Consider the following 27,783-nt stretch of genomic DNA (forward strand, 5'->3'; position numbering starts at 1 on the left):
CTGTAATCTGTGGTACAAATGCAGTGTTTTAAGGCATCGAGCTGGCTATTTGACAAACAATATAGGTATTAGGTCTTGGTGTTGAGCTGTCGGATGCATGGAAGTGGATTTGGATTTGGTGGATGCCTTCAGCAGGTGTGATGAGATGAAAAGGATTTCAAAGAGCTGAGGAAGAGCTATCTAGAGCTGCTAATGGGGGATATTTGAGAAGGGTGGTTTCAGATTCTCTCCTATGGTTTAACTGTACAGCCAAACTAGCTGAATGGTTTGTTCCCCCCAGAAGGGATATTTAGGGGCTGGCAGAGAGAAGTTTCACTGTGTGACTTCTCTTGTATTCTTTAAACTTCTGTGCTGTTCCTGATGGCTTTGCCTCGTGGGTGCTGAAGTCAGATCAGGGCAGTGTCCCCAGTAAATGCATCTGAAATATGGAAATTGATTCAACCCTGAGTAATACTTAAAAAAACAAACCCAATACTCACATCCCTATCAGAATTCTACCATTGCTTATAGGAAGTAAAAAAAACCAACCAACCAACCAAAAAAACAAAAACAAAAAACCTCAAAAAAACAACCCTAAAAGATAATAATTTGAAGTTATTAAATTATAACATTTCTGTTTTAGAAAATACCTGAGCTAAGAAATAAATTCAGGCTTGATTATTACTCTGGGGAAAGTACTTTAGTTTTCTGTTTGCCTCCTTTACACAGAGGAGTAATGCCAGCTCTGGAAGGATATGACCACCAGTAGCTTTTGAGATTAATTTTTGGGTGAGGAATGATTTGACATGCAAATATGTACTTTAGTGTGATCATTTGCTTGATAGCCTGGGAATAAATTTCATGTGACCTACTGTTGATGCTTCAAGTAAGATTTATATCTCTTGGAAGCAGTGCTCTGAAATGTGCTGGAAATTCATATGCTGAAAAAAAAAGAAAGAACGTGGCTCTTGGCTATCTTGTGTATTTAACTTCTGGCAAAATTCTATCCATCTAAATGAATCTTAATGCTTTTTTAAAAATCGTGAGTATAAAGGATGTATGTTGGAATATAAACTTTTGAAATTAGTTGTGGTACAATATTTTCTCTCTCTTCCTTGAGATTTTATGCATTTTATGATTTTATTGTATCTGCTTTTTTTTTTTAAATTCATAAATATAAAGAAACTGAGCAACATTATTTCCCATAAAAAAACCCCAAACTCTCAAAAGCAAAAAGAAATAGTGCAGTTTTACTTCAGCAAATACCCGCTGTTGCCTTTGTGGTTGGAAAGGGGAACTTTATTTTTGTTTTGTTTGTTTAGTGTATTTGCTTTGGTTGGTTGTAAGCCAGCAATATAAAATGATTGTAAGTCAGCCACAGAAAACAAGTCACTGTATTTTCTGTTGATTATAGTACTACTGAGATATTTTTGTAGTACGTTCTGGCAGAGCACAGTTCTCAACGCGTGCGGGTTCCTTTATTTCTGGATGTGAGTTGTCATGGTAATAAGCCAGGAGCTGCAGCTTGGAGCTCCTCAATGCTTAAGCCCAGCTCAGTGGTTTGTGACAAGTAACCTCTGGAGGAGCGATCAGGGTCTCCCCTGGCATCACGGGCTTCTAGAAAACTCCAGTTTACAAAGTGGAGGTGGCCCTGATGCTCTGGATGGTTCTGAAATGAGTGTATTGCTGGCTGGGTTGGGATTGAATTGTGCCTGGGAACTGATTTTTCTTGACCGGAGGGTGGAGCTTGTGTTTCAGGGTAGTTTTAGGATTTGTTTGGTTTTGGTTGGCAAGGGAAAAAATGCATGAACCAGAGGGTGGAGTGTGATGACATTTAGCACGTGGGACAGTGCTGAAACCCCCATTTCATTGCTGGGCTGCTCCTTCCCAACAGCACAAGGAGGTTTGTTCCAAGGTCTTGTTTGAAAAGCAAGGTGAAATGCAGTTGTGTCTGAGAAGCTTGGATAAATGTGAGCAGTCTGGACTGTTACAGCTTCAGATGCAGACGATTGCAGGTGATTGTGCAGAGGTGACTTACTGGATTACCCCTTCATCAGTTCAGGCACATTTCTGCCTTATCCTGGTACTGAATTTACAGTTTGTTCACAATGGAAACTTTAAACTGCTCACAGGAGCAATTACCACATATCAGTTGATGAATAGCACCTCTTCTATGTCCCTGTGACTTTTGCTCATGATTTGTAGTACCTGCCCCATGTAACACATCTGGTCCACCATGTGTTCATCCCCCATGAATACCAGTAGGCTACGGACTGTACCTTGGGATTTTTCTAATGATTGCAACACTTCTAATGATGCATTTGAAGAAGGAATACTGTGTAGCTGTGGCTGTGATGTTGAAGTCCCAGGACCCAGGCCTTACAGAAGCTTAATGTTTTTCAGAAAACAGATTGGCCACTATAATGGAGATTGTATGAATGTTTCTTCTAGGTCAAGTTTGTAGTGATGTACCTCCTTCATGGCAAGTTTTTTGACTGGCTTAGTTATTCCTAGGTAGTGTGAGCTGTAGTCCTTGTGCATAAACTGGTATCATGGATATTAACCTGCCTGCTTTGAAACCTGTAGACTAATTAAGCACTCTTAAAAAAACCCCCCAAAACGCACGACTAAAAGTATCTGAGAACTGTCATATCTTAATCTTGCTCTCACAGCTCTTTTGGGGAATCCTCTAAGCACATCTAACTATTAACCCTACTTTTGGAAGGCAGCCTTACCTGATGCACCATGGTCGTCTTTTCCTGGCCGCCTTGGTTGGTCCTGATGTTGATCTCTAGGCTGATGTCCTTTAAAGTGCTTCTGCCATCACAACTCCATGCCAACTAGGAGTTACTTTTTGACTATTAACTCCAGGACATTTGTGTATCACTTCATTTTTCCCTGTTTTGTTCCTGATTTTTTAAAAAAGAAATCTTTTTTTAATTGAAAGCTGCCAATCTTTCAATTCAAATACTCTATATTTGAATAAACTTAAGTAGAGTCGATCTCTGCTACAAGTAGTTGTTTAAAAATAAGTACCACCGTGTTTAGTAGCTGATCTATTTGTTAGTGCAAGATTGATTTTTGTTTAATAGGATACTGGGTGTTATTTCATATAGCTAGTAAAAAATGTGGGACAAATAACCGTATCTCAAAACAACTTGTGACTCTCCTTAGCATTAAAAAAAAACCCTCTGTGACAAAATATGTGAATATTTGTGCAATGAATGTGAAAATGGATTTAACAGCTTTAATACAAACCTCCGACTATTGGCAGTAAATATTAAAAGATGCAGAAAGACAACTACATATATTTTTAATAGTGAATAACTGAAGTGCCTTTTATTATTATGGACTATGCTGTCAGTAGGAAAGATCTTTTGTGGTGGAACTGTTTTGCTTGCATTTTGACATAGGATCAACCTTTGGATTTCTGACTACGGAACTTGGGCTTTTGTGTTAAGCATTTAATTGTCTGACTTTTGAGAGTCCAGAAAGCAGAAAAGAAATGCACTGCACTACCCTGCAATTTCCTCTGCTCATTAGTTTGCTCGTGGACTTCTATGACATGGCAGGCTTTAATTTCCCGTCTACCCTTTCCATGTTCATCGCGTCATCTTCGGGAATGGTTATAATAATGAATGTCTTAATTTTTTTTTTTCTTTATTTTGCTGAAAGCTCTATGACCAGCAGGATATGTTGAATCAGTTGGACTACTCTTAAGACAGTGTGAAAAGTCTGTTAGTGTGGGTGGGTCATTGAACCTTCCAACTCATTTTTGCACCCTTTCAATTAGAAAAAAAATTTCTAAAATGCAAAAATGAGTATGTATTGAGGTAAGCTCTTTAGAAAGAAAATAAATTCACAAAAGAAATAAAGTATCTTTGAAAGACAGGAAAGCTGATTTCAGTACCCTGCTGAAACATCACATTTCTCTGCAGTTGTTTCACGGTGATCCTATGGTGTTTCTCCAGCATCTGACATTGAAGCAGTAATTCAGTTAAGTCTTTGGAAAAGCATGGTTCTATTCTGTTCAGGGACTACTCCAAGGAAAATGGGATTTCTCCTTTTTCTTCATGAGGTTTTGGAGTTGCTTCTGATTAGCTTCATGCATGGGTACTTCAGTTCCAGATTAAAATTGCCTGTTCCTCCTGTTTCTAATCCAGTTTAAAAATTCCACCCATAACCCAGAACAAATATCTCCACCCTCCCCATGGCGTAGCTAAAAAATAACAATTTTTGAATGTCAACAACTGTTTTAACAAGATCGATACAATGTCTCTTTTCCACTGCCTAGAGGAAATGAAGGCTTGGGTTGGCTGGATGGCCTGTAAGCTCCCTTCTGGTCAAGGCTAATTCCCAAGCTTAGCCATGCCTGGTTGCCGTGGAGTGATGTTTTGTCATGAATTTCTCAGAATATAATGCATGTTAGTGGAAATACATACAGGTTTAAGATGGTAAGATTTTTCAGAACTTTCAGGTAAATTTACAAATCCAGTGTACTTCCTTAAAACATGGCCCATGGAATTTTCATTCATGTAAGTACCAATGAGGGTCATTAAACATATGTAATTTCACTTAAATATTTCATTTCTTTTCATATAGCTGCCAATTCAGCATCAATAAATTATTTCCAATAACTTAGGCTTTAGTTTATTTTAAGCCACAGATCTTTATGTACAAAAGTAAGAATGTCTTGCAGAGAAATGTTGTAGCTCACAGTAAAGTTAAAAAGAAAAATTTATCTTAAATTGGTAGTATAATAGGTTGGATACTGGCAGGCTTCCCATGTGGCAGCCCCCCCATCTGAATTTGAAGGTCCTGGTGTAAGAACAAGAATGTTAAAAATTTGCCGCACATGACAAATAATTCTTTTTAATCTCTTTATGGCTCAGTGATAAGTGTGTGCATACCTGGGCATGCTCCTGCACAACAGTTATGAGCATGTTCAGGTTTTTTTCCACTGCTGGCACACTGGAGGTGAAGATGAAATACTCATCTTCATGTATGCATGGCAGTGATTTTGGTATCAGCAGTACTGCATTTTTCTGTCACCATGGAAGTCAGTTTTTGTGGTTTGCTCCTGTCTTTTGGCAGGTCAGTATTTGCAAGATGTGAGCTCAAGGTGTGAGCGTTTAGTCCTCCTCAGGTCTTGCCACATGAATGGTTATGTTTGGCCTGTAGTTTTACACCTTAATGCAAACCAGGACTGGAAACAGTGTGAGCTTTCAATTTTTAGAGAGGTTTAAGTTTTTCAGTCCAAAATAAGTAATTTTCACCTCTCTGTCAATGTTAATAAAGTAAAAATGTCTTCATTAAGTTAGTATGAATTTGGGGCCAGCATTCTGGTTTGGGTTTCTCTGGTTTGTGTAACTGGCATTGCCAAATATGTTTGAAGCACAAATCAAATGGATAGAAAGTCTGGGCATAAAAGTAGACAGATTTTTATTAGCATGGAGAGCAGAGGTAAGGTTGCAGACCAGTATGTTTCTGCAGATCTAATTGAAGTTGAGCTATGTTAAAACTTGAGTGTCTGTTTTGTTTCAAAGTACAGTCAGAACTTTAAAGTGATCCATCTGACACCACAGAAACAAGCAAATTAAGAAATAACACTGAATTAAACAAATTTCATGCTGCTTCCCACACAGCATCCCAAGCATATGACTTTGGCTGCAGTACAGATTTAAGTGTAGATTAGATTTCAGTCTTTTAGCTTTCATTTAAATAAAAACATGCTTTAAAAGCTGCGCTTATTTGTGCTTTGCATTTCATTTTTGGATTTGGAGTTTCCATTGAGATGTTTTCGTCAAACTGCTGCCACAACCTTTATGTAGCAAGATCAGCTGAACCTTTGCATGGCTTTTGCCTTTTTTTTTTTTTTTTTTTTTTAATTCTGCTGGCTGGATAAAACTAGAAAGCAGAAAGCTGGTAGTTCCTCTGCGCTTTTGGATAAGCAGTCCTTCCTGTAGCAGAATATTTAACCAGTTGTAGCAGTGATGATTCCTCTTGACATGTTTAAACTCTTACAAAGTTACATTGGGAACAATGAAGGGAGAAACTGGAGGGCATGAGGTTCTCTGGAGTTTCGGTGGCTCGCTCTGCCCCCCGGTGGCCATTCGGGTACGCGCCTTGGAAAAACAGCATCCGAGGAAGCCTCTGCGCTGCTGTCACCTGCCTACTGCCATATATCCTGGGCATTAGCGAGAGGCAGCTTTCGGGGACGCTGCGGACTGGCAGAAATGTCTGTGTAAGTCACAGGGGGCTTGAATTTAGCTGCTGCTCTAAGGGGTTTGCTTGACTAGTCGGCGTAAATCATGTTAGGCGTGTTGTGTCCTTGAAAGAGAGAGTTCTTTTCCTGAGAAATTTAGAAGTTTAGCTTTTGTCAAGAGTCTTGAATATCAAAATCAAAAACTTTCATAGCTCACATGCCTAGGTTTATGTGCCTGTGTTATTTTTGTGAAATGGTTTCATTTCCAGCACTTGGAATCTGCTTAGGATATTGCAATATTTGACACAGATGTTTCTGAAGGACTCTTGCATTCTGTCAATTCACTTTGAATTAAGAAGATGAAACAGCTATTTGTGTTCGATAATGAGTGTTTTTTGCCAAGTAAGTGCAGCATAGTTTTTCCTGAGATAAATGGAAAACTGATGTGATCTAACAACAATAACTTGACATTCTGATTTTATTTTTTTTAATTTGCTTTCCTCCTCTTTAATGCTGCAGGCTGACTGGAAGTGTGCAGAGCCTGCTGACCACATATGAATATATATTTGCTCTTTTGACTCTACTGTAGTGTTTTTTACTTTGCAGTATTATGGCGAAGTTGATTGAAAGGGGTGTTGCTGTTTTTTTGTTACTTCAATTTCAATGCCGAACTTTTGGTGCTAGAGGGAGCTGTTCCCTGCCAGACGCCTTTGGAAAGACACCGCTTAAGGCATGGGCAGCAGCTCACTTTGGCACTTGTCGGAAACATCCAGTGCATGGCAGCTGAGGTTTTAGAATGTTTTCTTGCTGCCTTTTTTTTTATTTTTCCAAATCGAGAAAAAAGCCCCTCACCTTAGTTCTCAGCTACAATATATCTTTAGCCAGCAGACATGATGGAAGCACGAGTAAAGATTTCATTAGCTGTGTTTTTTCCTCACCCCTCCCCTTTATTAGAGCTCTTTAGAGGTTTTCTTTTTTTAAAAATCTCTCTTTGTCCCCCTTTTTTGTTGTTGTTTGTTTTTGTTTGTTTTTTTTTTTTAAGTCAAGGACCTCCACCATCTGCAGTTCCTCATCTGGGCACCTATGGGACATTGTATTTGCAAATAATTGACAAGTATGCTTGTATTTTGAAAGGGAATTACTTATGAAAAGAAACCAAAATTAATTCTCTAAACATACCTTGTTTTTGCTGCTTTTGGAATTGGTCAGAATGACTTAAGGCTGGGCTGGATGAGGCTTTGAGCCACCTTGTCTAATGAAAGGAGACCCTGCCCATGGCAGGGGTGTTGGAATTATGATCTTTAACATCCCTTCCAACCCAAACTGCTCTATGGTTCTGTGACTCCCTTCACTGATTTAATGCATTCCCCCTGCTCTGAGTCACTTCAGCTGCATTTCTCTCGGAACATAACCTGTGTTCATCACTCCTTTGTACATCTGTGGGGTTGGTCGCCAGGTTTGTGTCTCCCATCACAAACTACATACCCATCGATCCACTTTAAGGTCTGTAAGCTAGCATCCTTAATGGTTCTCTATTCTTCTGTGAATACTTTACAGCAGATAAAGTTTCTGCCGCTCCAGAGCAACCTCCGTGCAAGCTGCTGGCAGAAGGTTACTCTCCCTTTTTCTCTGCTTGTTGTTAGAGAGGCTTGCTGGAACTGAGTTAGAGCAGCCCTTTCTGGCCAGGCTCTTTTTCATGTAAGATGCTGCTATGAGCATCCAATCCTCAGTGGTCTGCTCCCAGCTTCCCAGGGCAGCTGTTGGCTTGTGCCGTGGAGTCCGGCATGTCTGGCTGAGCAGCAGCGGTGCCACAGGGACTGTCTGGCTCGCATCTCACCCTGCCGCCAGCACAGGGCTCCTGGGAGCCTCTGCTCACCTCCAGCCTGTCTGCCGAGTGAGCAGGTCACTGACTACAGCAGACATGGCTTTTCACACACTTTTATTAGTATGAAAAAAAAGTGAAAAGGTGAGCAACTACTGTATTTTCTCTTCAAAACCCTCTGTGCGCAAAGCCCCTCCATCCCAATACATGCATAATTACTTTTGTCTTTGATGTGCCCTCCGCTTCTTCGAAGGACCAAAGCCTCTAGAGGACAAGGGAACAGAAGGGCTGGAATTGAAGTGAAATTGCAGCACTTTGGCTTGTGCGTTCCTTCTGCTTTTTCAAACGGAATGTTTGCCTTTTCCACTGTGAGAAAAAGACATTTTTGTTACATAATGAGAGACACCTATTTAGCCTTAGCCATTGAGCGTAACTCCTGGTATCTTTTCTGATCTGTACCATGGGTTTAACAAGTACAGCACATTCCTACACTTAATGTATTTAAGTGGATTTTCTTTCTCTTTCTTAAATTCAAGTTCTCTCTGTGATTTCAATTTTTTGTCTTTGCCCAAAGAGCATTCTTTCATTGTGTCTAAAAACAAGTATTTCTGTACTTTTTAGGCAATTTTAAATACACAAATATTTCACAGTGATCAAATCCTTCACGAATTTCTAGCTTTGATATATTCCATTACTTGAAAACATCTTCTTACAGTAAATTATAAGAGTTGTGTTTGGTGCTAGTTTATTCTCAACTTTGTCAGCCTCAGTTAGTGGTTGTGGACTGTTGCTCTGATTTTTAATGAATTATAGATCATACTTTGTCTCTCAACTAGCAAGTTTTAAAATAAGAAAAAGGATGATGAAACAGCATGAAATCCATGAGCCAAAGTTAAATCACTCTAAATAGAGGTTGTTGGCTTCACTGAAGTTTTCTCTTAAGCACTGTAGTTATTTTAAGTGTAACTTGAGCGAAGCCTCTAGCCTGACATTAGTGTTTCCACAGTTGCATTTTAGGAAGTTTTAGTCTTGGATGTTGTTTTCATATCTTTATTAATGTTTTGTCAGCTGGATATTGGACGTCCACAATGGTTGAATATAACACTTCACCATATTGTAACAAGGATCATATTTGACTTTTTTTATTATCTCATGCCAATAATTTTCTGTTTATGCCAGCTTTTTTTTTTATTTAAGATTGTGGCTTATCTTCCATTTGAAGAGGATGCAATTTTAGAAATATCTCTGTTCAATGGGGTATTTTGTTAGACGGTGTTGTACTTTTTTTCTTTTCCCCTGAACACGAAAAGATCGGTTCCTTTATGACTTTGCTTTACAAAGTAAATGAAAGTTTTTTGGGATGTTGGCTTTGGAAAGCAGGACTGTGATAGTTGCAAAGTAGTTCTTTGTAATTCTGGACTAGGCTTGTTTTCTAGACATAGAGTAATGACAGCAAAAGCAGAAAGGTTTCTGTATTTGATGTGGACATGCTATCATTCTTCCTCGTGTGAAGTTCCAAAGTATAATCAAAGGTGTTCCTGTAGTTTGCCTTTAACCTCCTGGAAGTGTTCCTACTACCCCTGTTAAGAGAGCTTTGGATGCTTTTAAAACCAGCATTTTAACAGCTTGTACCAAACTGAGAATACTAATAATGTTTTCCTTATTTTTGTAGGACTTGGAGATTGTGTATTCATATTTACATGGAATGGAAGCATTGTCTAATCTGAGAGAGCATCAGCTAAGGTATGATACTTTGTCATTAAAAACCATATATGTTAATGCATTAACAAGGCAAAGGAACAGTAATTTTGGTAACCATATACTACTTGTGTACCCTACCTCAAACTGCCTACCACTGCATTCTTCTATTCCCTTCTTTATTTTCCTAACTCTTCCTCCTTGTATGTGTGCATAGTGTATCTCTATCTGTTCTGTCCTTCCTATTTCTGCCTAGTATGGATGCATTTGTTTTCTTTTCAAACTTTTGGACTAGAGATAAATGCTTTACGTACAGAGTACAAGCCCATATATTGATGAAATCATTTATGTAATACAGTAATCATGAGAGCAGAGTCTGTTTTTCAGCTTCTGTTTCAGTTTGTGCCTACTTTTGTGTCGAAATTTTAGACACATTATGTACAACACATGCAAATAGTATTTAGTAATAATACTTGATAAATGTTATCCACACTTTTTTATTAAAAAGCTTCTTGATTTGAAACAAATAAATTCAAGTCAAAACTTCCACGAGAGCTTCCTATTTTTTTTGGTAAAGACTTGTGTTTGTTTGATTTTTAAGTAATTGTTTCAGTTGTTGTCACACAACAGCTTACATCATTTTACAGCAGAGGTTTCTTAAGGGTATTTGGGCATTAATGTGAGGCTGGCAGCTACAGAAAGAGGCCAGCACATCTCCTGTATGCCCTGTGGGTAGAGAGGGTGAATAACTGCTGTTTTATGTCCTGAGCTTTGCCAACATTTGCCACATCTGAAGATGCTGAAGCAACTTTGCCTTGATTAATGCTGGTTTAGGTTCTAATTTCTGGCCTCTTGCTTTGTCATTCTGTGGGAGTCCACATTCCCAAGCCAATATTCTGTAATTCGGAGAAAATAAAAGGCGGGGTTTTCTTTCTTCCAAAGTGCTTGAGACACATTTTGCAATGTGAATGTTAACTTCAAAGAAGTCTCTGTAATTACTTTTGCTTTGGAAGGAGGCCATGGTCCCATTCAGTTAAAATATTTTGTGTTATGTTATTATATAGTGCAATACTTCTAGCACATGAAGTTTTGCATAGCTGGAGTTGAATTGATGTTAACTTGTTTACAAAGATCAAAGCCTGCACATATGGTTGTGTGGTATGTTGATGTGTGCTTCTTGGCTTCCTGTGCAGCATGAGGTTCTTGCTGAGGAATGTGAGGAACTCACTCTCCCAGCATAGCGAATTCCTCAAAGAGAGCTTCTGTTTACAGTACCATACATGGAAAAGGCTGGGCTCCCAGCAGATGCTGGACTGAAAGCTTTTATAGTATCTTTTAGGATACAACTCTTCTTGTGGCAGTGGAATGCCACAAAAACCTCTGAGAATCATTAAAACCTAGTGTATTAAATGTAGCCTCTAGTAGTGAATAACTTACCATATGGCTTGCTGGTGATCTCATCTGTAATTTATTACATTTGTTTAGGAAGCGGATAAAGATCACGTTTGAGTGATTGAGCAAAAATTGGACACCAGTATTGACCAGAACTAATACAATTTTTCAAATATTTAAGGAAGCAATCTAGTTTGTACTACTTAGTCACTGTAATTTCTAGCTGTTTCACTGTAACACAAAATTTGAAATGCTTGGCTACCTCTGTAAAAGGCATTTTCTCCCCTATTACTGTCCTAAAAATGGGACCCAAAATGCTGTAAAACTCAGTGCCAGTGGTGAACTTGCGTGACTTTATCAAGAATGTGCTTCCTTCTATCCCAATTCAGAGGGGAACAGAACTTGCTTGTTGAAGTGATTCTGTTTCCTGTGACTCCTGCTCTTAGATGGCACATTGCCCAGCATAGTTTCAGACCAGTAGGGCACAGACTATCCTTGAGCAGTATTTAAATTTTTAAATCTGACTCCTAGCAATAACTTCTCTTCTGGTATCTTCTCACCAGTGACTTCATGTCTGTGCTCCCCTTCCCTCTCAAAACAGGATCAGAGAGGGAGGATGAAAACCCAGGAGGTAGAAGCAGACAGTAGCTTTTCAGTGTCTGTAAAAGATTTTTACAAGACCCAGTTTTATGGTAAAGTGTCTGAAAAAAGACGGTTCTGTGATTCAAAGCTTTTTTGCTGTGCCAGGATGCAAAAAGATTTTTCATTAGCTGAAATTGATATGCAATACATAATGCTTAATTTTGTACAATAGAGACATTTTTCTGTAAGAAAAGTTCTCAAAGATGGTCCAAAGTGTAGATCTAAAATACCAGGGTCTGGGAAAGTCTGTGATAGTAAAACTTGATTCTTAATTTTTATATCTATCTATTTGCAAGCAGAGTTAAGATTTTCAATTTTCTAATAACAATTTATGAATAGTCATGATACCACTATAAGCTTGCCTCTTCTGAACAGAAAAATCATTATTTCTCAGTGGGCTGAAGTAGAAAGTAAAATCCTGTGAGAGAGGAGTGCTATGGTGACTTTTGTAGCAGTCTGTTGACTACTGAAATGAATGATCTAGGAAATGGCAATTGAAAGTTACGTCAAACCCAGACCAATTCTTACAGGCCTCAAATCAACTTTTTTAGACTTTTGCCTGAGCAGCAATTCTTGAGTGCTTTTGTCTGCTTATGATATTACTGCTGGCAGCTGATGATTGATACAGCGAGACTCTGATGATGGATTATGTGAGGAAAGAGAATTTATTTCCAAAATTTAAATATAGTTCCTTATTTGAATGTTCTCATGAGCCTCTTAGGTAAATCTCTGTCTGACTGTCAAATAGCCTTGGAGTTTGCAGTCTGCTTCAGAGCTATAGAAAGGCCAGGGGAAGCAGGGGGATTTGTTTTGTCCCCAACCCCCAGTAATTCGCAGGGCTCTTTCCTTAAGGCAATAGACAGAAATGGCATTGTGATTTTTCTACATCAAGTTAACATTGCATTTCCTAGTATGTGGTAAGTTCTATTATAGTTGCTCTCTATTATGCCACATTTGTCAGGCAGACAGTGAATACGAAAGCACTTTAATCCTCTCCTCTAGACAGAGGATTTTCCTGCAGGAAATTCTCTCTCCTTTGAGCCCTCTGGGATTTCAGCATTAAAATCTCATGGTAATTTTCAAGTTGCTGAATTTTAGCAAAATGAGAAGCATTGGTTTACCATGCAACATAATTTCTTGTTTTATCTCTTGGGCCTGACTTGAAAAAGAGAGCAGTTTCTGTATTGTATCTCTGATTAGTGTTGCACATAATAAGTTTCCAACGGTTTCTAAAATTCAGAATTGTTTTTATAAAGCTACTTGCTTTTACCACATCACTTTGTAAAATGAGATCTGTATAATTTTTACTTATTTTTTATAGAATTTTTTATGGGAACAGCTACATCTAGTGTCCTTAAATCAAATCTGATCTTGGATGAACTAGTAACTTAGGTGCTTAGATTTTACAATTTGTTCCCTTAAATTATGAATCAGCTTGGATTTAAATTAGTGGTTAGTTTCTGTAAGTGCTGGAGTTACCTGTGGAAATGCTGAGTAACTTTAGAAACTGAAGTCTTTGTGACACTCATAGGAGTCATAACTAAAATTGACTTCTTCTCTTTCAGACTGATGTGTGAAACTGTTAGATATGAAAGGCATGAAGCAAATGAAGTTCTCTACTAGTAAGTATTTCTGCTTCCTTTTGTATGATGTTCAAAGAATTAATTCATATTAAAGTGACTTGAGGACTGTTTAATGCCAAAATTCCTTGCTGAGTGCACAGTCTGTAAATATAGATGATCCACTTCATTTTAATCATCAAACAGCGGAGAAATTTGCTGGTGCCAGGGAGCTCTTGCTTGGTGGTGCATGTTGTGCTAAATTTATATAAAATTAGAGGATGTGAGATGTCTTCTCATTAATTGTCATTTTGTCTTACTTCAATTTTGCGAAAGTAGTAGTGATCAGCTTTTTGTGCCAGTGGTGCCAAATTGACAAATCTAACATGGTTTATAATTAGCAGGGATGTGCTCTAGTGTCAGCTCAGATTTACAGTAGAGATCTGAGAATTGTAATTGCTTCATTTATGGACACAATTTATTGAAACAAAAGGCTTATCAGATTCTTACTTGCTGCCCCTAACCCAGACTGTAAGCACATATTTTTCTAAGTTCTCTGGCATTATTTGAACATTTAAGCATACAAAGAATACACTTGTATGCCTTCTTTTGTACGTGTGTGATTTTTCCTATACGGAGCATCAGGAGGAAGATGTGATTGAGTGGGCTCAAATGCTGGGCCTTGACCATTCAGCAAAGTTAAATTAAGGTCTAACGAAACCCAGTAATGTTATGTATGGGAAATACACAAGGTCAAAATCTATAGGTGGATAGATAAAATCTATAGGTGGATAGATAATTTTAATTAGACCAATATAATCTTTATTCATTTTACATACTAATTTGCTAGGGACCATTGTGCCGGTGATTTGTCCTTTTCTAGGTAGTTGGTTTGTGTCTGTTACATGTAATAGAGATTTTGTTTAGAACCAGTGTTTTGGTCATTCTAACCACTGACTTAAATTTGAATTATATGCTGAATGAATCCATACTGCTAGCTAAGCATATACTCAGTGCAAGCAAAAATTATGGAAAAGATGTGCCTGAAAAAATACAATTTACAAACAGGAGATTGTGAAATCTGGGTTAACTGGAAGTGCATTTTGTAGTTCTTTTGCACTGATTTCCTTTGTCACTCCTTTCATGTGACTTCATCTTCACTTTGATTGTTTGCCTGTCATTCCTGTTTAGTTGCTTCTTGACATCTTTTTTCCCCATGATTTATTCAAAAGATTTAATGGGCAGTTTGGCAGTTTCTGGATATAGATGCTAACGCAAAATGTGCTTGTTCTAGCATTTTGCATGTCTGATTTAATGTTTAATGGGCTAAACCTGAAAGTTAACAATTAATATTTTTCATTAAAAAAAAAAGAAGAATTCCATATTTTGAAACTAAAAATATATGTTCTGTTACTCTGAGCTGTAGCTTTACTTTTTTTTTAATGAATAATTTGAGTTCTACTTAGTATGAAAGTCCCATGGAACCTGCAGTCTAATTTCAGTGCTCTATTTTTAGGATAATGAACTTGGAGGGATCCTTTTTTTTTTTTGTTTCACAAATTCAGCCTATGTGTTGAAGATGTACTCATCTGAAAAACAGAATTCCAGTTTTGCTATGTACATGTTTGGAAAAATTCTTTTGAGTACTACATGAGAGAAGCAAAGTGATAGCCAGGCTAGGATCAATCCACTCAGTCAGGAGCTATAGGAAGTCAGCTTGGAACATGCAACCTGGTTACTTTTTAATGAGCATATCAGAGTTTATCACTTGATGCTCTTATTTTCATCATGAAGGCTAAAAGAGCATTACGTTTTAACGTTTTAGATTGTTTTTTAAGTTACAACTTCTTCCCCCCCTTCCACGATGGGATATTTGCATTGAAATCTGAAATTGGGTGCTATATCTATTCAAATAGCTGCAACTGTTGGAGCTGTTAATTGACCTGTGTGTTTGACCTCCCTGAGGCACAACTTAATGTCTCAGTGCAGAAAAGCTAAATCTTTATCCCTAAATGCTAATGTGCAGACTAATGCAGTTGCACTGTTCATTTGATCAAAAATTTTTCATTTTGAAAACCGTGTGCCTATCTGCCTTGTCAGTGGTATGTATAGAAAAGTAAGTTTCTATTGCGTGTAGCAATGCTGAAAATAATTATGTGCATTCCTTACAAGCACAGCAATTATTTTATCCTGCATTAAAAAAACAAAAATAAGTTGTTAATTTCCATAGTAGTTCTATAGATTTATTTTTTTATGACCAAAGGGATAAAATGGAGCACGTTGTTTAAAACTGGCTCATCTCATCTGCATTTACTTCACTATCAGCGGGTGTACATGGTAGCGACAAATTCTCAAACCCTACGGCCATCTCACTGTTTAAATGGAAGCTGGGTTATTAGAAGTGGCAGTTCAGCTTGAGTTATTCTTCATTTCCCAGTCATTCTACTACTTTCATTTGATGGGAAATTAATGATAAAAGGGCTGAAAACCTGCAAAGCAAAACTTCAGAATTGAGGCTTACCTGACACGAATATTTGTTTTGCAGTTTTTTTAACCTGCTACCTTTATTCAAATCTACTTAAAGATCTCATTAAAAAAATAGTTATTTTGATCACTTAATATATATTTTATCAATAGTCCAAAGAAAAAAAATGGTCTGTTTTTATATCTGCATGATAGTAATTCTTGTTGTCTCTAACTGCTTCCAGTTAGCATTTTCTTTGGAAACCAAAGTTTTAGCAGAATGGTAGAAGGTGTTTATACCTCCGGAGAGTTGAACAAAATTTTTCAGATCAAAATTGAATTTTGTGCTGTGATGGCAGAGGAATCTTTGGCAATAAGTGCTTTGGATGTAAGCAAATGAGTATGTGTCTAATAAAACAAGCACCTCTTTTTCCTCCTCATTAGTCATATGAAGGCTGTATGTGTTTTTCAGCCACGCTGTTTGGTATTTGTGTGTATGCATCAGTGGTGTTTGGCTTACTCTTTCTGTAAGGAAGTGTTGTATCTTTTTAAGCTTCCCTTATTTTCTTCACTAAGGTTATTGGATTGGCAGAAAATATGTTAAGGTTTGATGACCTGGAGTCCAAAGTCATTCAATAATAAAACCTGATGTTTCTGAATTGCCAGGCTGTAGCACAACACAGTTTTGTGATTACATTCCCGGTAGTTTGAGCAATTGAATCTGGAACTAACTTAGTTACTGCTTGTATTGTTTTTAAAAAATACAAAGGAAACCTCAGTCCAGGTTATTGTGAAGTGTGTATTTTTTTTTAGAGATCCTTCAAATGAAATCCTGATAGGATATACGGTCCTACCTCCCATATGTCCCCACTGAGAAGATTTCATTTTGGATTAAAGTTCGTAACAGTAACAAATTTTGCAGTCTGTAGGACTTTAGTAGTAGGCTACTGGTTGTGATGGTGTTGATTCTTAAAAAAGGACAAGTGTTTAAAGAAGAGTAGTTATCTCTTGGACATCTTGAACTGAATTTTAGTGTTAATGTCTCTTGCTGGAAAAAGCTCTTGTCTAATGTCAACATGTTTGTGTGCTCTTACGTAATTCAGTTTATAACCTTTAATAAAATTCAGTGTGGAGAAAAAAAAGTAGAAGTTGTATATATAAACTGGAGATTGGAGAGAATAAATGTTGCATGTAAAATGGAGTTATTACTACAGAGAATGTCCACAGCTGAAATGAGAAATAGCAAGCTGATTAGTTTCTAAGTTACCGACTGTGGTAGGCAGGTGTGAGGCAAAAAGCTGTGTTTGTACAATTACGTTGTGTCTTGATTTTTTCCTTATTCCCAGCTTGTCATGCAGTCTGGAATGAAAAACATCTACCTGTATTAAGACTGTAGTGCTTGTAATGGTGGTGGAATGGGGAGGGAAAAGAGGATGAAAAGTGAAGGCTGTAAAAAAGATAGATATATAATTTCTGCTGATCATTTTTGATATTTCCATGATTAGAACTAAATTCTCAGGTCTGTTAGCAGTAATCACCATCCAGCCTTAGCCAAGTTTTCTGAATTACATTACCATGGCAAATCACGAGACCCAAACCCATTGGTTTTGGGCTAGTCATGCAGCCTGCTCTAGGACTGGCTTGGCCCAGCAATCAAATCTTGAAACAAATGAAAACTGGAAATAGAATAAAGGAGCACAGCTTCTTGGTAGCTACTCAAACAATTATTTTCTTAGATGCAAATGTTAGTGTCTTTCATGAGATGGAGCAGAATGTCTCAAAAATGCTTCAGGGCAATAGTTCTGAGCAAGGACAGGTGAGAAATAGATCTGTGAGTAGTCTTTTTAAGAGTGGGAATCTTAAGAGTCACATTTTTAAGTCCTACAATAAAAGTGACATTTATTTTATTTACAGTTCTTTCACAGTAACATATTGCCCTGAAGACCCTTAGGAGGACATAAGCAGTGCATGTAAACCAACAAAAATTTATGCCAAAATTGCTTTACATTTCTGCACAGCATGACTTGAAGTGTGATAAAAATGAGCTAAAAGTATCTTCTTTAGCTGTTCACACACGCACACAGAGAATATTCTGAGTTGGAGGGGACTCATAAGGATCATCATGTCCATCTCTTAAGTGAATGGCCCATACAGGGATCAAATCCACAACCTTGGCATTATCAGCACTCTGCTCTAGCCAACTGAACTAATCTCAGGGTCTAATGATATTTAAACAGAACAGTGCTGCTGACACCACCTTACTGAAATTGTGTTGGATGGAGTGCTTTTATAGATGCAGTGTATGTGGTCTATAGCTACATATGTTTATGTCTTACAGATATAAAACCTAAATCCTAAAAGACTGCAGGAAGGAATTACTAGACAATCTCCCAAGTAAGAAGTGGTACGGCAGGAGGAACTGGCCTCAAGTTGTGCTAGGGAGGTTTAGACTGGATATCAGAAAAGATTTCTTTATAAAAATGGTTATCAAGCACTGGTACAGTCTGACCAGGGAAGTGGTTGAGTTACCACCCCTGGGGGGTATTTAAAAGACGTAGACATGGTGCTTGGGGACGTGGTTCAGTGGTGAACATGGCAGTGGCGGCTTAATGGTTGGACTTCATGATTGTAAAGATCTTTTCCAACCTAAATGATTCACTGATCTCTGGGTCAATATCAGAATTTTCAGGTAGATCTCTGCAGGCAATATATATATTCATGCTTCTTCTACATCCATAGGTTTCTGTGGAAGTTCTGCAGCAGTATATTTAATAATGCAAACAAGTGCTGCAGCACAGCTGGCGTCTTCTGTTTTGTCCTGAGAATATTCCTAAAGGTGTATTGTGCCTTCTGATAGTTGGGTGGTTGCCAAAATATCGTTGGGATACTGCCATTTCTGCACTGCAGTAAATCAGGAACCTGATTCATATGTTGTGTTGTGGTTACATTTTCTGTGGGGAATTTTTTAGGCAATGTCTATCATTAAAATAAACACATTCAAGGACTTGGCAGTTGTCTCTGTATAAACAGACACTGAATCAAGGCTTCTTAATAGTGTCAGTGATCAGTGTTACAGTCTGTTGGTTTTGCACAGCCAGTTCCAAATTTGTGTTATTGTTTGACCTGATTTTGAGACTTCCTTGAATGATGACTGAAGTAATGTTTTTGCACCTTTTTTACTGTAAATGTTTCAATGAAACCTATCATATTTTTGTTGTAATTCTGAGAATAAAAGCTTTGGTTTTGGAGAAGCATTAGGAAGCTGTAAGACAACAAGAGATTTGTCTGTCTTGACCTCAGAGTTTCGGATGCAAATTTTATCTTCCTACTTCTGTAATTGTTTTCTGGTGATTTAGGAGAGTAATTTTTGTTCTGAATTTTTCTTCTGATATAAAGGGCTAATTCACTGTACAAGTCTAATATCAAGACTTCAATGACAATAGGTCAATTAGCTTGTGTGCATATATTTGTATAATGTATTTATTGATTGCCTGTTTAATCCACTGTCTTAGACTGACAGGCATTACTGACACTCTGCAATACTCTCTAATTTGACCAAAATTCTTGGTTGAGTTCCCTGATTTTATTTCAGAAGTGAAAAAGAATACAAACCTAAAGAAAAATATACTTCTGATTATTTGTTTTCATGAATACTGAGGAATTGTTTCCTGTGGTTCATTCTTCTGCATTTCCCATTGTTGCTACCAGGAGCCAAGACACCAGTTTTCATCTTGTGTCCATTAATCGATGATCATCATGGACATAAGTTGAAATGCACACACTGTTTAGTGAAAATCAGAAGTTCAAAATTCTGAATTATCAGTCTTGTTACTGAATATATTTTAACTCTGTCTTAAATTTATTCTTACTTCTAATCTTCACTCTAAATATAACTTCAGTGTGTTCATGTAAGAAGAAAAGTATTTGAAAATTGTGTGTGGCTGATGCATCAAGTACCAATCTCTTTTACTTCTGTGTTTGGGATATACCTCTTAATGTCATCAAGAGCATCTGAAATGCTCTGGCAGATGTCAGGTAACTGCTTAACTGGCTTAATAAGGAGGATTAGACACAGTGCTGACAATGTTAGTAAACAGTTTTCTGGTTATTCTCTGTTCAAACACTACAGTGCTGCTGGGCAGGATCTTCAGGCAATGAGATGTCTACCTGAGAGAACTGTTCAGCTTAGACATGTTTGACATCCCAAGGCACTGCAAGGCTGGTGTCTAATTGTGGCAATGATTATTCAGTTAAAACAGTAAACCACCTATAGCTCTCAGCATACAGAGGATAACCAAAATGAGCAAAGAGAAACAGACAGATTAATCTGCTGGAGCAGTATCCTATGGAGCATAAGCTTGCAGAGCAATGTTCTTTGGGATTTCTTCTTATGTAGTGCTTAAACATCTGAAAGAGGTCCCAGTTCTGACATGTCAAATTTCCATTGTTTCTGCTTCTCTCAAGTGGAGATCTGGGAACATGAGCAATGTCATTGGAATTACTCTGCTTACTTTCTGAAATTTATTCAACTTTGAGCAATGCTGAGTGTGATTACATGAAAATGTAATCTGCTAGGTATGCTTCGGTGTGTAAATTCTTTTATATAGCTTGTAGGATGATGGTACTATATCCAGTTTAAATGTAAGTCTTGAATGAATCCTTTGGTTGGAATTTTAAAGAACTATTGTCTCCATAAATCAAACTACCTCTGTCACAACCAAGAAATTGTTCTTGTCAAATTCACGACCTTTTTATGAAGTAGCTTGAAAATAGCTCTGAATGGAAAGCAATTCTGGATGTTGGTGATGACTTAAGTTAGGGGTCCTTCCAGCATCTGGAGTTGCTGAAATATTCAGTCCAGTGTTGGAGGGGAAAATGACACCTCTGTTGCTTAGGTCTCAGGATAGAGGGAACTGTAAAAGGAATATGAATATTAAGCAGTAATTATATGGAAGTAATTTCTGCGCTTGTTTCCAATGAGACCTGCATGCTGCTTAGCATTTTTCAAGTGCTGTTTTAAAGCAGTTGGCTGAGAAACCAATGACCAGAAGGTGGGCATAAGAGCAAAGACTTTTATTTAGCATGTGCTTTCAAGTCCAGGTACTGAATTTTGCACTGAAGGGATGTCTTATTTGACAGAATTAAAGCATGTTTGACAGCAGTTGTCACAAAGACCTGCAGATTCCTGCCACTGTACATACCTATGATGTTCATTATCTCAGTTGAACCTGAGTGAATAAGCATGTGCTGAATATAATTGTTATTCTAGAGGTTTTAGTAGTGCTGTGTCTCATTTTGATGGAGAATGAGAATTAAATGGTTTGCTCTTTTAAAAACCTAGCTATTTCTAAAGAAGTCTTAAAGAAAAGTGATCTATCAGGACTTGATAGGATGGAAGAAGACACTACAGATGGTCTAGATACTTGAGATTTATTTGGCCTTTAAATCAACCAAACAGGTTGATTTAAATCTTTATGTAGCTGAATATTTTGGAGGGTTTTTCAGCACCTTAAGTAATCAGGAAATCTAAAAGCTAGAATTGGAACACCTGTGCTACTGTAGAGAGGTGTCTTACAGAACTGATATGTGTGGGGGACGTTTTCTTGTGAAGAATTTCTTTGATATGCCGTTAATATATAATTCAGATATACAGTTACAAATGTGTAGTTGCAAACATACAAGTGCTGCTGATAGCTTTATATAGAAATAAAATAATTATAAGTAGAAAATAAAGCCCTAGTTTTAAGTAGCTACTTGGTGATCTGGAAATAAGAAGCTGCCCCTTCTCGGGGCATTAATAAATCATAGCATGAAGAGTTTGATACAAGCACTGGAGACTGTGAGAAAGCCTGCAAACTTCTTGGGTCTTGTCAGACTGGACGTTTATAAGCACTTCCTGATTTTTGAATTTTGAGTGCCTCTGAGATCTCAGAAAACATTCATATGCTAGAAAATGTGAAAGCCTCAGTCTGAAAATACTGTCTAAGCTCATCAGCGCTGACAACCTAATGATGTCATAAGCCATTGCATAATTACGCAATTGAAGTTTCCAGACAGAACAGTTACTGACAGCTGTGAAGTTTCTCTGCATAGTTCTATCTTCAGTTTTTTGTGTAATTTTCAAAGCAGAAAGGTGTCCTTCTGGCTGCAGGTTGTAGTTGTGCTAAAGGACTACGTCAAGGAAGCTGGACAGGGAAACACAATGGGAAGGCAATCCAATTTATGGCTTTCCATTTCCAGCTCTTGAATTCCCGTAAAGCAAGTTCTCTGGCATTCTGGGAAATTATATGTAGATTCCCCAGGAAATCCTCTGCTCTCAAAAGTTCTACAATACAAAAGTCAAGATTTCAAGCAGATTTATTCAAAATTTGTACAACTAAAGTTCATATTATGAACAAACCCTGCACATTGGTGGCTATTTTGGAATTGGCTGTCGGTTTTGCACTACTTTAAGGTTGCTGCTAGAACCTGAATATTCTGAAAACTTTATCAGTAGGTAGCTTTGTCATAGTAGTCATAAGAGAAGAACATTAAATCTCAGTACTGGAGTCCTTTTATTGTTGTTTCTGCAGAACACAAATCTTATTTTCAGGACAGAATAACGGTGTATTGATTTTGTTGTTCTTACTGCCCCTAATGAGTGGCTTTGGGGTTGACATCGTTCTGATTCTCTGCAGGATAAATTGCTTGTGTCATCTAACTTTGGTGGTAATAAATCTTGTTTTCTGTAACTAGAGAAGGTGGATAGCTTTGCTGCTTTTGGTAGGCTGTATAACTTTTAACAGTCCTATGTTTCATCCAGATGAATATCCAGAACAGTAGCTGACCTGAAGGAAGATCCCAAAACAAACAACAACTTTCCCTCAGTCTTAGGGATTTGAAGCAATGTATTCTGTCACTTAAGCCCAACATATAGAGTAAAGGCTTGCCTGCAAAGGTCTGTGTATGCCTGCTTGGAAATGTACATGTGTCTATAGTTCCTGATTTCAATTATTTCCACTCACACTATGCATATAGCCCTGCAAGAGTGGAGGGAGAGTGCAGAGAGGAATTCAAAACTAGGTAGGAAGTGCTGTTTGCCTGGGTTAGGTGAGCTTTGGTTTCAGCCTCATGTGGATCCGTGGAATCATTAAGGTTGGAAAAGACCTCTGAAATACTTGAATCCAACCATTAACCCAGCACTGTAAGGTCTGCCACTAAACCCTCTCTCCAAGCGCTACATCTACACGCTTTTAAAATATTTCCAGGGATGTGTCTAACGCAGTGCTTGTGCTCAAGGCACGAGCTCTGGCGTGCCCCAGGTCAGAGAGAGTCCAGCTGAGTTACTTCTGTGCGTCGCTGAAGTGACTTCGGCATCAGGAATGGTGCTGCTGGCTGTGCGCTGGCTCCTCGGCAGAGGGAACACGGCAGGAGCCGATGGGATCGGCTCACTTAGCTCGGAGGTAAAGGAAGAGAGAGGCTCTTCTGGTCTGGCTTCCAACAGGTTTATTGTTAGAAGTTTCGTAACCCGAACAAGCTCAGAGGGATGGATGGAACGCGATGGGATGCTCCCCCGAGGCTTGTCCTCAGTTTTGTAGGGAATTCGAAAACCCAGGTGAAAGGGGAAAACAACCAATGAGTTACAAGCCAGGGGGAGGATACAATTTAACAAGAACCACGGGGGGAAACTGAGAGGCGGGAGTTATAACAGAGAACCAGCGAACAACCGAGTAACCGGGAATTTCCCCGAACCGGGGGAGGCAGCTTGGACCGGGGGTGCAGCTTAGGCTTCTGAGCTGCCCCTCGTCCCACCCTCTGAGTCTGCCTCTTCGAGAAACTCGATCCAGGCTGGGATTGATTGGCATCATGCTGCCCCAGCCCCGCAGTGGGATGGGTCGCACCAACAGGTGTCTCAACCATTTTCCGGGGCAGCTTGTTCCAATGCTTGACCCTTTCAATATCCAATCTAAACCTCCCCTGGGGCAACCTGAGGCTGAATCTTGTTTTATTATTTGTTGCCTGGGAGAAGAGGCTGACCTCCACCTGGCTACCACCTCTCTTCAGGCAGTTGTAGAGAGCGAGAAGATCTCCTCTGAGCCTTCTTTTTTCCAGGCTAAACTCCCCCAGTTCCCTCAGCTGCTTCTCACTTGTGCTCCAGACCCTTCACCAGCTCCGTTGCTTTGTGGAGCTTTAACTGCACTTCCAGTCTCCTCATGTGTGACAGCTGCTGCTTCAGTGCTCGTGGTGATGCTGGACAGCAGTGGCATCCTTACTAAACTAGTAATTGGAAAGATCTTACCTCAGCAGATGTCTTTCCTTTTTACATCAGCTTGACTGACAGGTGGCTATGGACCTTCCCCTTTAACTGTGCAAGGCTGAAAAAACCCCAGTGTCTCTTGAAGGATGCCTTTGTGGAAAGGTCATCGGCATCAATCCTGCTTCAGCTAATTCCTGATGAAGTGCTTACGTGAACTTAATACTCTACTGCAAACCCTGTTGGGGAAGTGTCCTGTCCACAATAAAGCCTTTTTAGAACTATTTGCTGTTGTTTTTGGCAGAAGAAATATCTTTAGGACAAGTAAAGTTTCTAGATTCTTCTGGGGGCTGCCAGGGGTAGGCACTGTTCTAGCAGTGAAAGAAAACTTTATGGTTGGGCTTATTCTCTAGAATTCAATTTTAATGTTTAAATAAAATCTAATATGTGATTGCGAAGGAAACCTTTCAAATGTGAGTGTTCTCTATTGGGTAAAATGGTATTTGGATGAGTCCTCAGGTGGCTTGAAGAAGTGCTTTTGTAGTTCAGCATTCGCTTCTTCTATAGCTCCTTCTGTCTTTCATTAGAGGCACAAAAGTCCTGAAGAATGCAAATGCATTGTTGATGAACAAATGTCAAACATAGTACAGAAAACTTGGAAGGTTGATTGAAAGCCACATGATGTTTGAATAGGACTGTGGAAAGCCCAGAATCCTTAAAATGAAAGAATTGCACGTGTTTCTTGTGACAGTACTGTCTAGCAAAAGCTGGCTGCCAAATGGCTTTGTTGAGGCTTAGTTCTAATCAACTGAGAGTATAGCAAGTGTTGAAAGTGCAGGAGTTAAATATATTTTCATATGAAAGGAATAGATCAGTGTTTCATTTGCTTTTTTTTTTTTTTTCTGAGAGAAGCATGTGGGTTCCGGAGAAAGAAATGTGTTTGCTATACATGGGGATTTTTTTCAGATGTTTTGCTCAAAACTTTATTAAGACACTGCTAGTTGTAAAAATGAAGAGAATTAATACCCTATGTATGTTCTTTGCTCTTGAAGACTGTCTTGGAAATATTTATGATGTTTTGTCTGACAATAAAAGTTTTAGAAGAATACAGAGTGTATTTCAGGGAAGATACCTTGAATACAGACATGTTCTGTCTTAATATTCCACTACTGTGACAGCAATATTGAAGTTTTTTTTTTATTTAGATAATTAAAGCATTGAGTTTACTAGATATGCATGATGCAAATACCTTAGAGCTTAGAAATTCTCAAATGTAACTGTAAAAATAAAACCAGTTATTAAGTATACATAAAGCAAAGGGAAAACAAATCCAGTCAGATGGTATTCCTCAAGTTTGATTTTAATATTTTTTTAATCAGTGCTTTCAGCTGTCAAATGAGCAGATGCTTCATTTGATGACATATAAAGTAGATAAAGTACGATGTTCATGACAGATAAGTGAGAAGGAGCAACAACTTTTGAAGAGCCAACTTGCAGAGAAAGAGAATAAACCTGTGAATTGGTAAAAAAAAAAAGAAAGATAAAACTGAGTTGGATGATTAACTGATTGAAAAGTCATGCTGTGTGATCAAATAAGAAAAAATCAAACCACTGCAGTTGAGTGCATAATTATTCTAGGTGGTTTTGGTTTTTTTTTAATGATTCAAAGGTAAATTCAAAAGTAGCCTTAAGAATTTGAATATTGAACATATTGACTGGTGCATGTGAAAGCCAGTAGCTGCCTTTCTCTTTGAAGTTAAAAGATCTCCAATGAGAAAGGTAACTAAAGCTCCTTACAAATAGTTGGTTTGAGAGAGGATTTCAAAAAGTTAATCAACTCTTAAAAGGAAGGAAATAAAAGCTTGCACATTAGTAGATTTGCAAAAGTTAAAATACTTTCTATTGACTTAATTTTTTTCGGCTTCAATGATTTTATCATTGGAAATGGCTTTCTGGAATCATAAAAAGATCTTCTAGATTAGTTGCTTTAGAGTTATCTGTGACCCCAGGTTCTTTTCTGTCAGGCTACACTTTAATACTTGGTCAAACTGCCAGCTTTTAGGAAAAGGAAAAAAAAAAACCCAAACACCCTCAAGACCACAAAACTTATTATGTGATAATATAATGTGCTGTAATCCACATGGAAAAATAATTATTCACATCCTAGTACAGTTACTTCCCAGGTATTTGGGAAATCACTCTGTCTATAGCCATTGCTGAAACTTTCTATTTCAAAAATTTTTAACTGTGCTAATTAGTCCAGATTATTTGTATATAGAATGACATCTATTAAAGAGTGTAATAAAAAACCTTAACAGACTTGCAGTTCAGCAGCAATGCTGTTGTATGCCTGTCAGCATAGGACTCATGGAGGAAAGAAAGAATATTTAAAGATGTGTAACTTAACTCAGGTGCATGTTTATGTTTTTAGGAATGATATTTTCATTGGAAATGCTGGTTTTCTTGAGTTGATCTGCTTTAACCTGGTTTTCTGCACTTATGCACAGTGTTGATTTGTCTAGACCAACAAGTTTGAGGGTGATACAGGCCCATGTGAGAAGCAAGCATGTGAGGCACTATTCAGAATAGGCAGCTTAGAACACTTCAGCTATGTGAATCCAAATGCTCTTGTTTTAGCTGTGGGACTGAGTTATTGCTTCATTTTCTGTTGTCTATCAGTATAAAGAAGTATTCTTGAAACCTTGATTTTGAAGATGTTGTCACTTGTCTGGTGTGTGTGGCTGACCAGCGTCACTTCGCTGGTCAGGACACTGGCTGCTAGAAAAGAAATACAAACTCCATCTTCTTATTCAGCTCCTCTGTTCTTGGCTGTAGATTGTGTCCCCTCAATTTCCTCTGTTAATTCTCTGTGTTTCTGTCCTTCCTCATGCCTACATTATACAGTGGAAAGTGAAAATAGAGCATGTTCTTAGATTGGATGGTTTGCTCTCAGCTCTTTTTAGGCTGGATCTTTTGTTTTGAGGACCACTGTGTATGTACTTCTTAAACTGAAGTTCTTCAAATGGAAAATATGCTGCTAACATGTACATTACCTACTAAGACTTAAGATTAGGTTTTAATACTATGCTGTCATCACTGTTAAAAGATGTGGGCTGTTCTTGCTCGAAGTTAGACCTAGTTGTTGCTAGAGACTTGAGACATGTAATTTAAAAAAATGATGGTGCTACGAATTCATTAAGTAATCTGCATCTCTTAGTGTCACTAGGGATGTGGTTTTCGATAGGAATGCTCATGCAGTTCATGATGATGCACTTGAATTCAATTAGTCACTTTGTCTGGAAGACGCAGGCGTGGTAAAGACTGGAGTACAGTAGAGAGATTCTCAGTGCTGACTGTCAACATGGAATGAGACTTCTACTGCAGCTATTTCTCGTAACCTTAATCTATTTTATTTTCCTGTCCAAACATTATTTGAACTTACTTATCCAAAAATAGTCTAAGCATATGAATAGGATTTTGTATTATTCAAGGAGCAACATCTGAATCTGCAGTAGAATGAGCTGTGCTTGGATGACAAAGTCTTCCTCATCCAGTTTCTCTACAGGGTGAAGAGAGAGGAAAAGAAACTTTTTGCCCCTTCTGTTGGGAATTTATTCTTGTGCCGGGAAGAGACATGAAAGGGGCACTGCTTAGTAGCAGCAGATAATGATGACTGACAAATCTGATGTAGATTTACCATCTGCAAATGTTTCCTATGGTCTTTTACCTTGTAGAAAGGCACGCTGATGCAGAAAGGAAAATCTCTGTCTTGAAGAAAGGGCTAAGAAGA

At 38.1% G+C, this 27,783-nt stretch overlaps 1 protein-coding gene across 14 annotated transcripts in view; it reads left to right on the plus strand.

Moving 5' to 3' along the window:
• Positions 1–27,783, plus strand: part of RAPGEF2 (Rap guanine nucleotide exchange factor 2) — a 187,492-nt gene that overhangs the window by 48,068 nt on the left and 111,641 nt on the right. For 11 of the 14 annotated variants that reach the window (XM_048303232.1, XM_048303239.1, XM_048303235.1 and 8 more), the window contains exons 1-3: positions 6,029–6,223; positions 9,679–9,749; positions 13,304–13,360. In XM_048303232.1, coding sequence (XP_048159189.1) covers positions 6,044–6,223; positions 9,679–9,749; positions 13,304–13,360 — 308 coding nt within the window. In that variant the 5' untranslated portion in view covers positions 6,029–6,043. Of the gene's footprint in view, positions 1–6,028; positions 6,224–9,678; positions 9,750–13,303; positions 13,361–27,783 lie in introns of those variants that run through there. The other 3 variants (XM_048303242.1, XM_048303243.1, XM_048303244.1) reach the window with 1 other exon arrangement.

Source organism: Corvus hawaiiensis, chromosome 5 (genome assembly GCF_020740725.1).
Source record: "Corvus hawaiiensis isolate bCorHaw1 chromosome 5, bCorHaw1.pri.cur, whole genome shotgun sequence".
NCBI classification, from domain to species: Eukaryota; Metazoa; Chordata; class Aves; order Passeriformes; family Corvidae; genus Corvus; species Corvus hawaiiensis.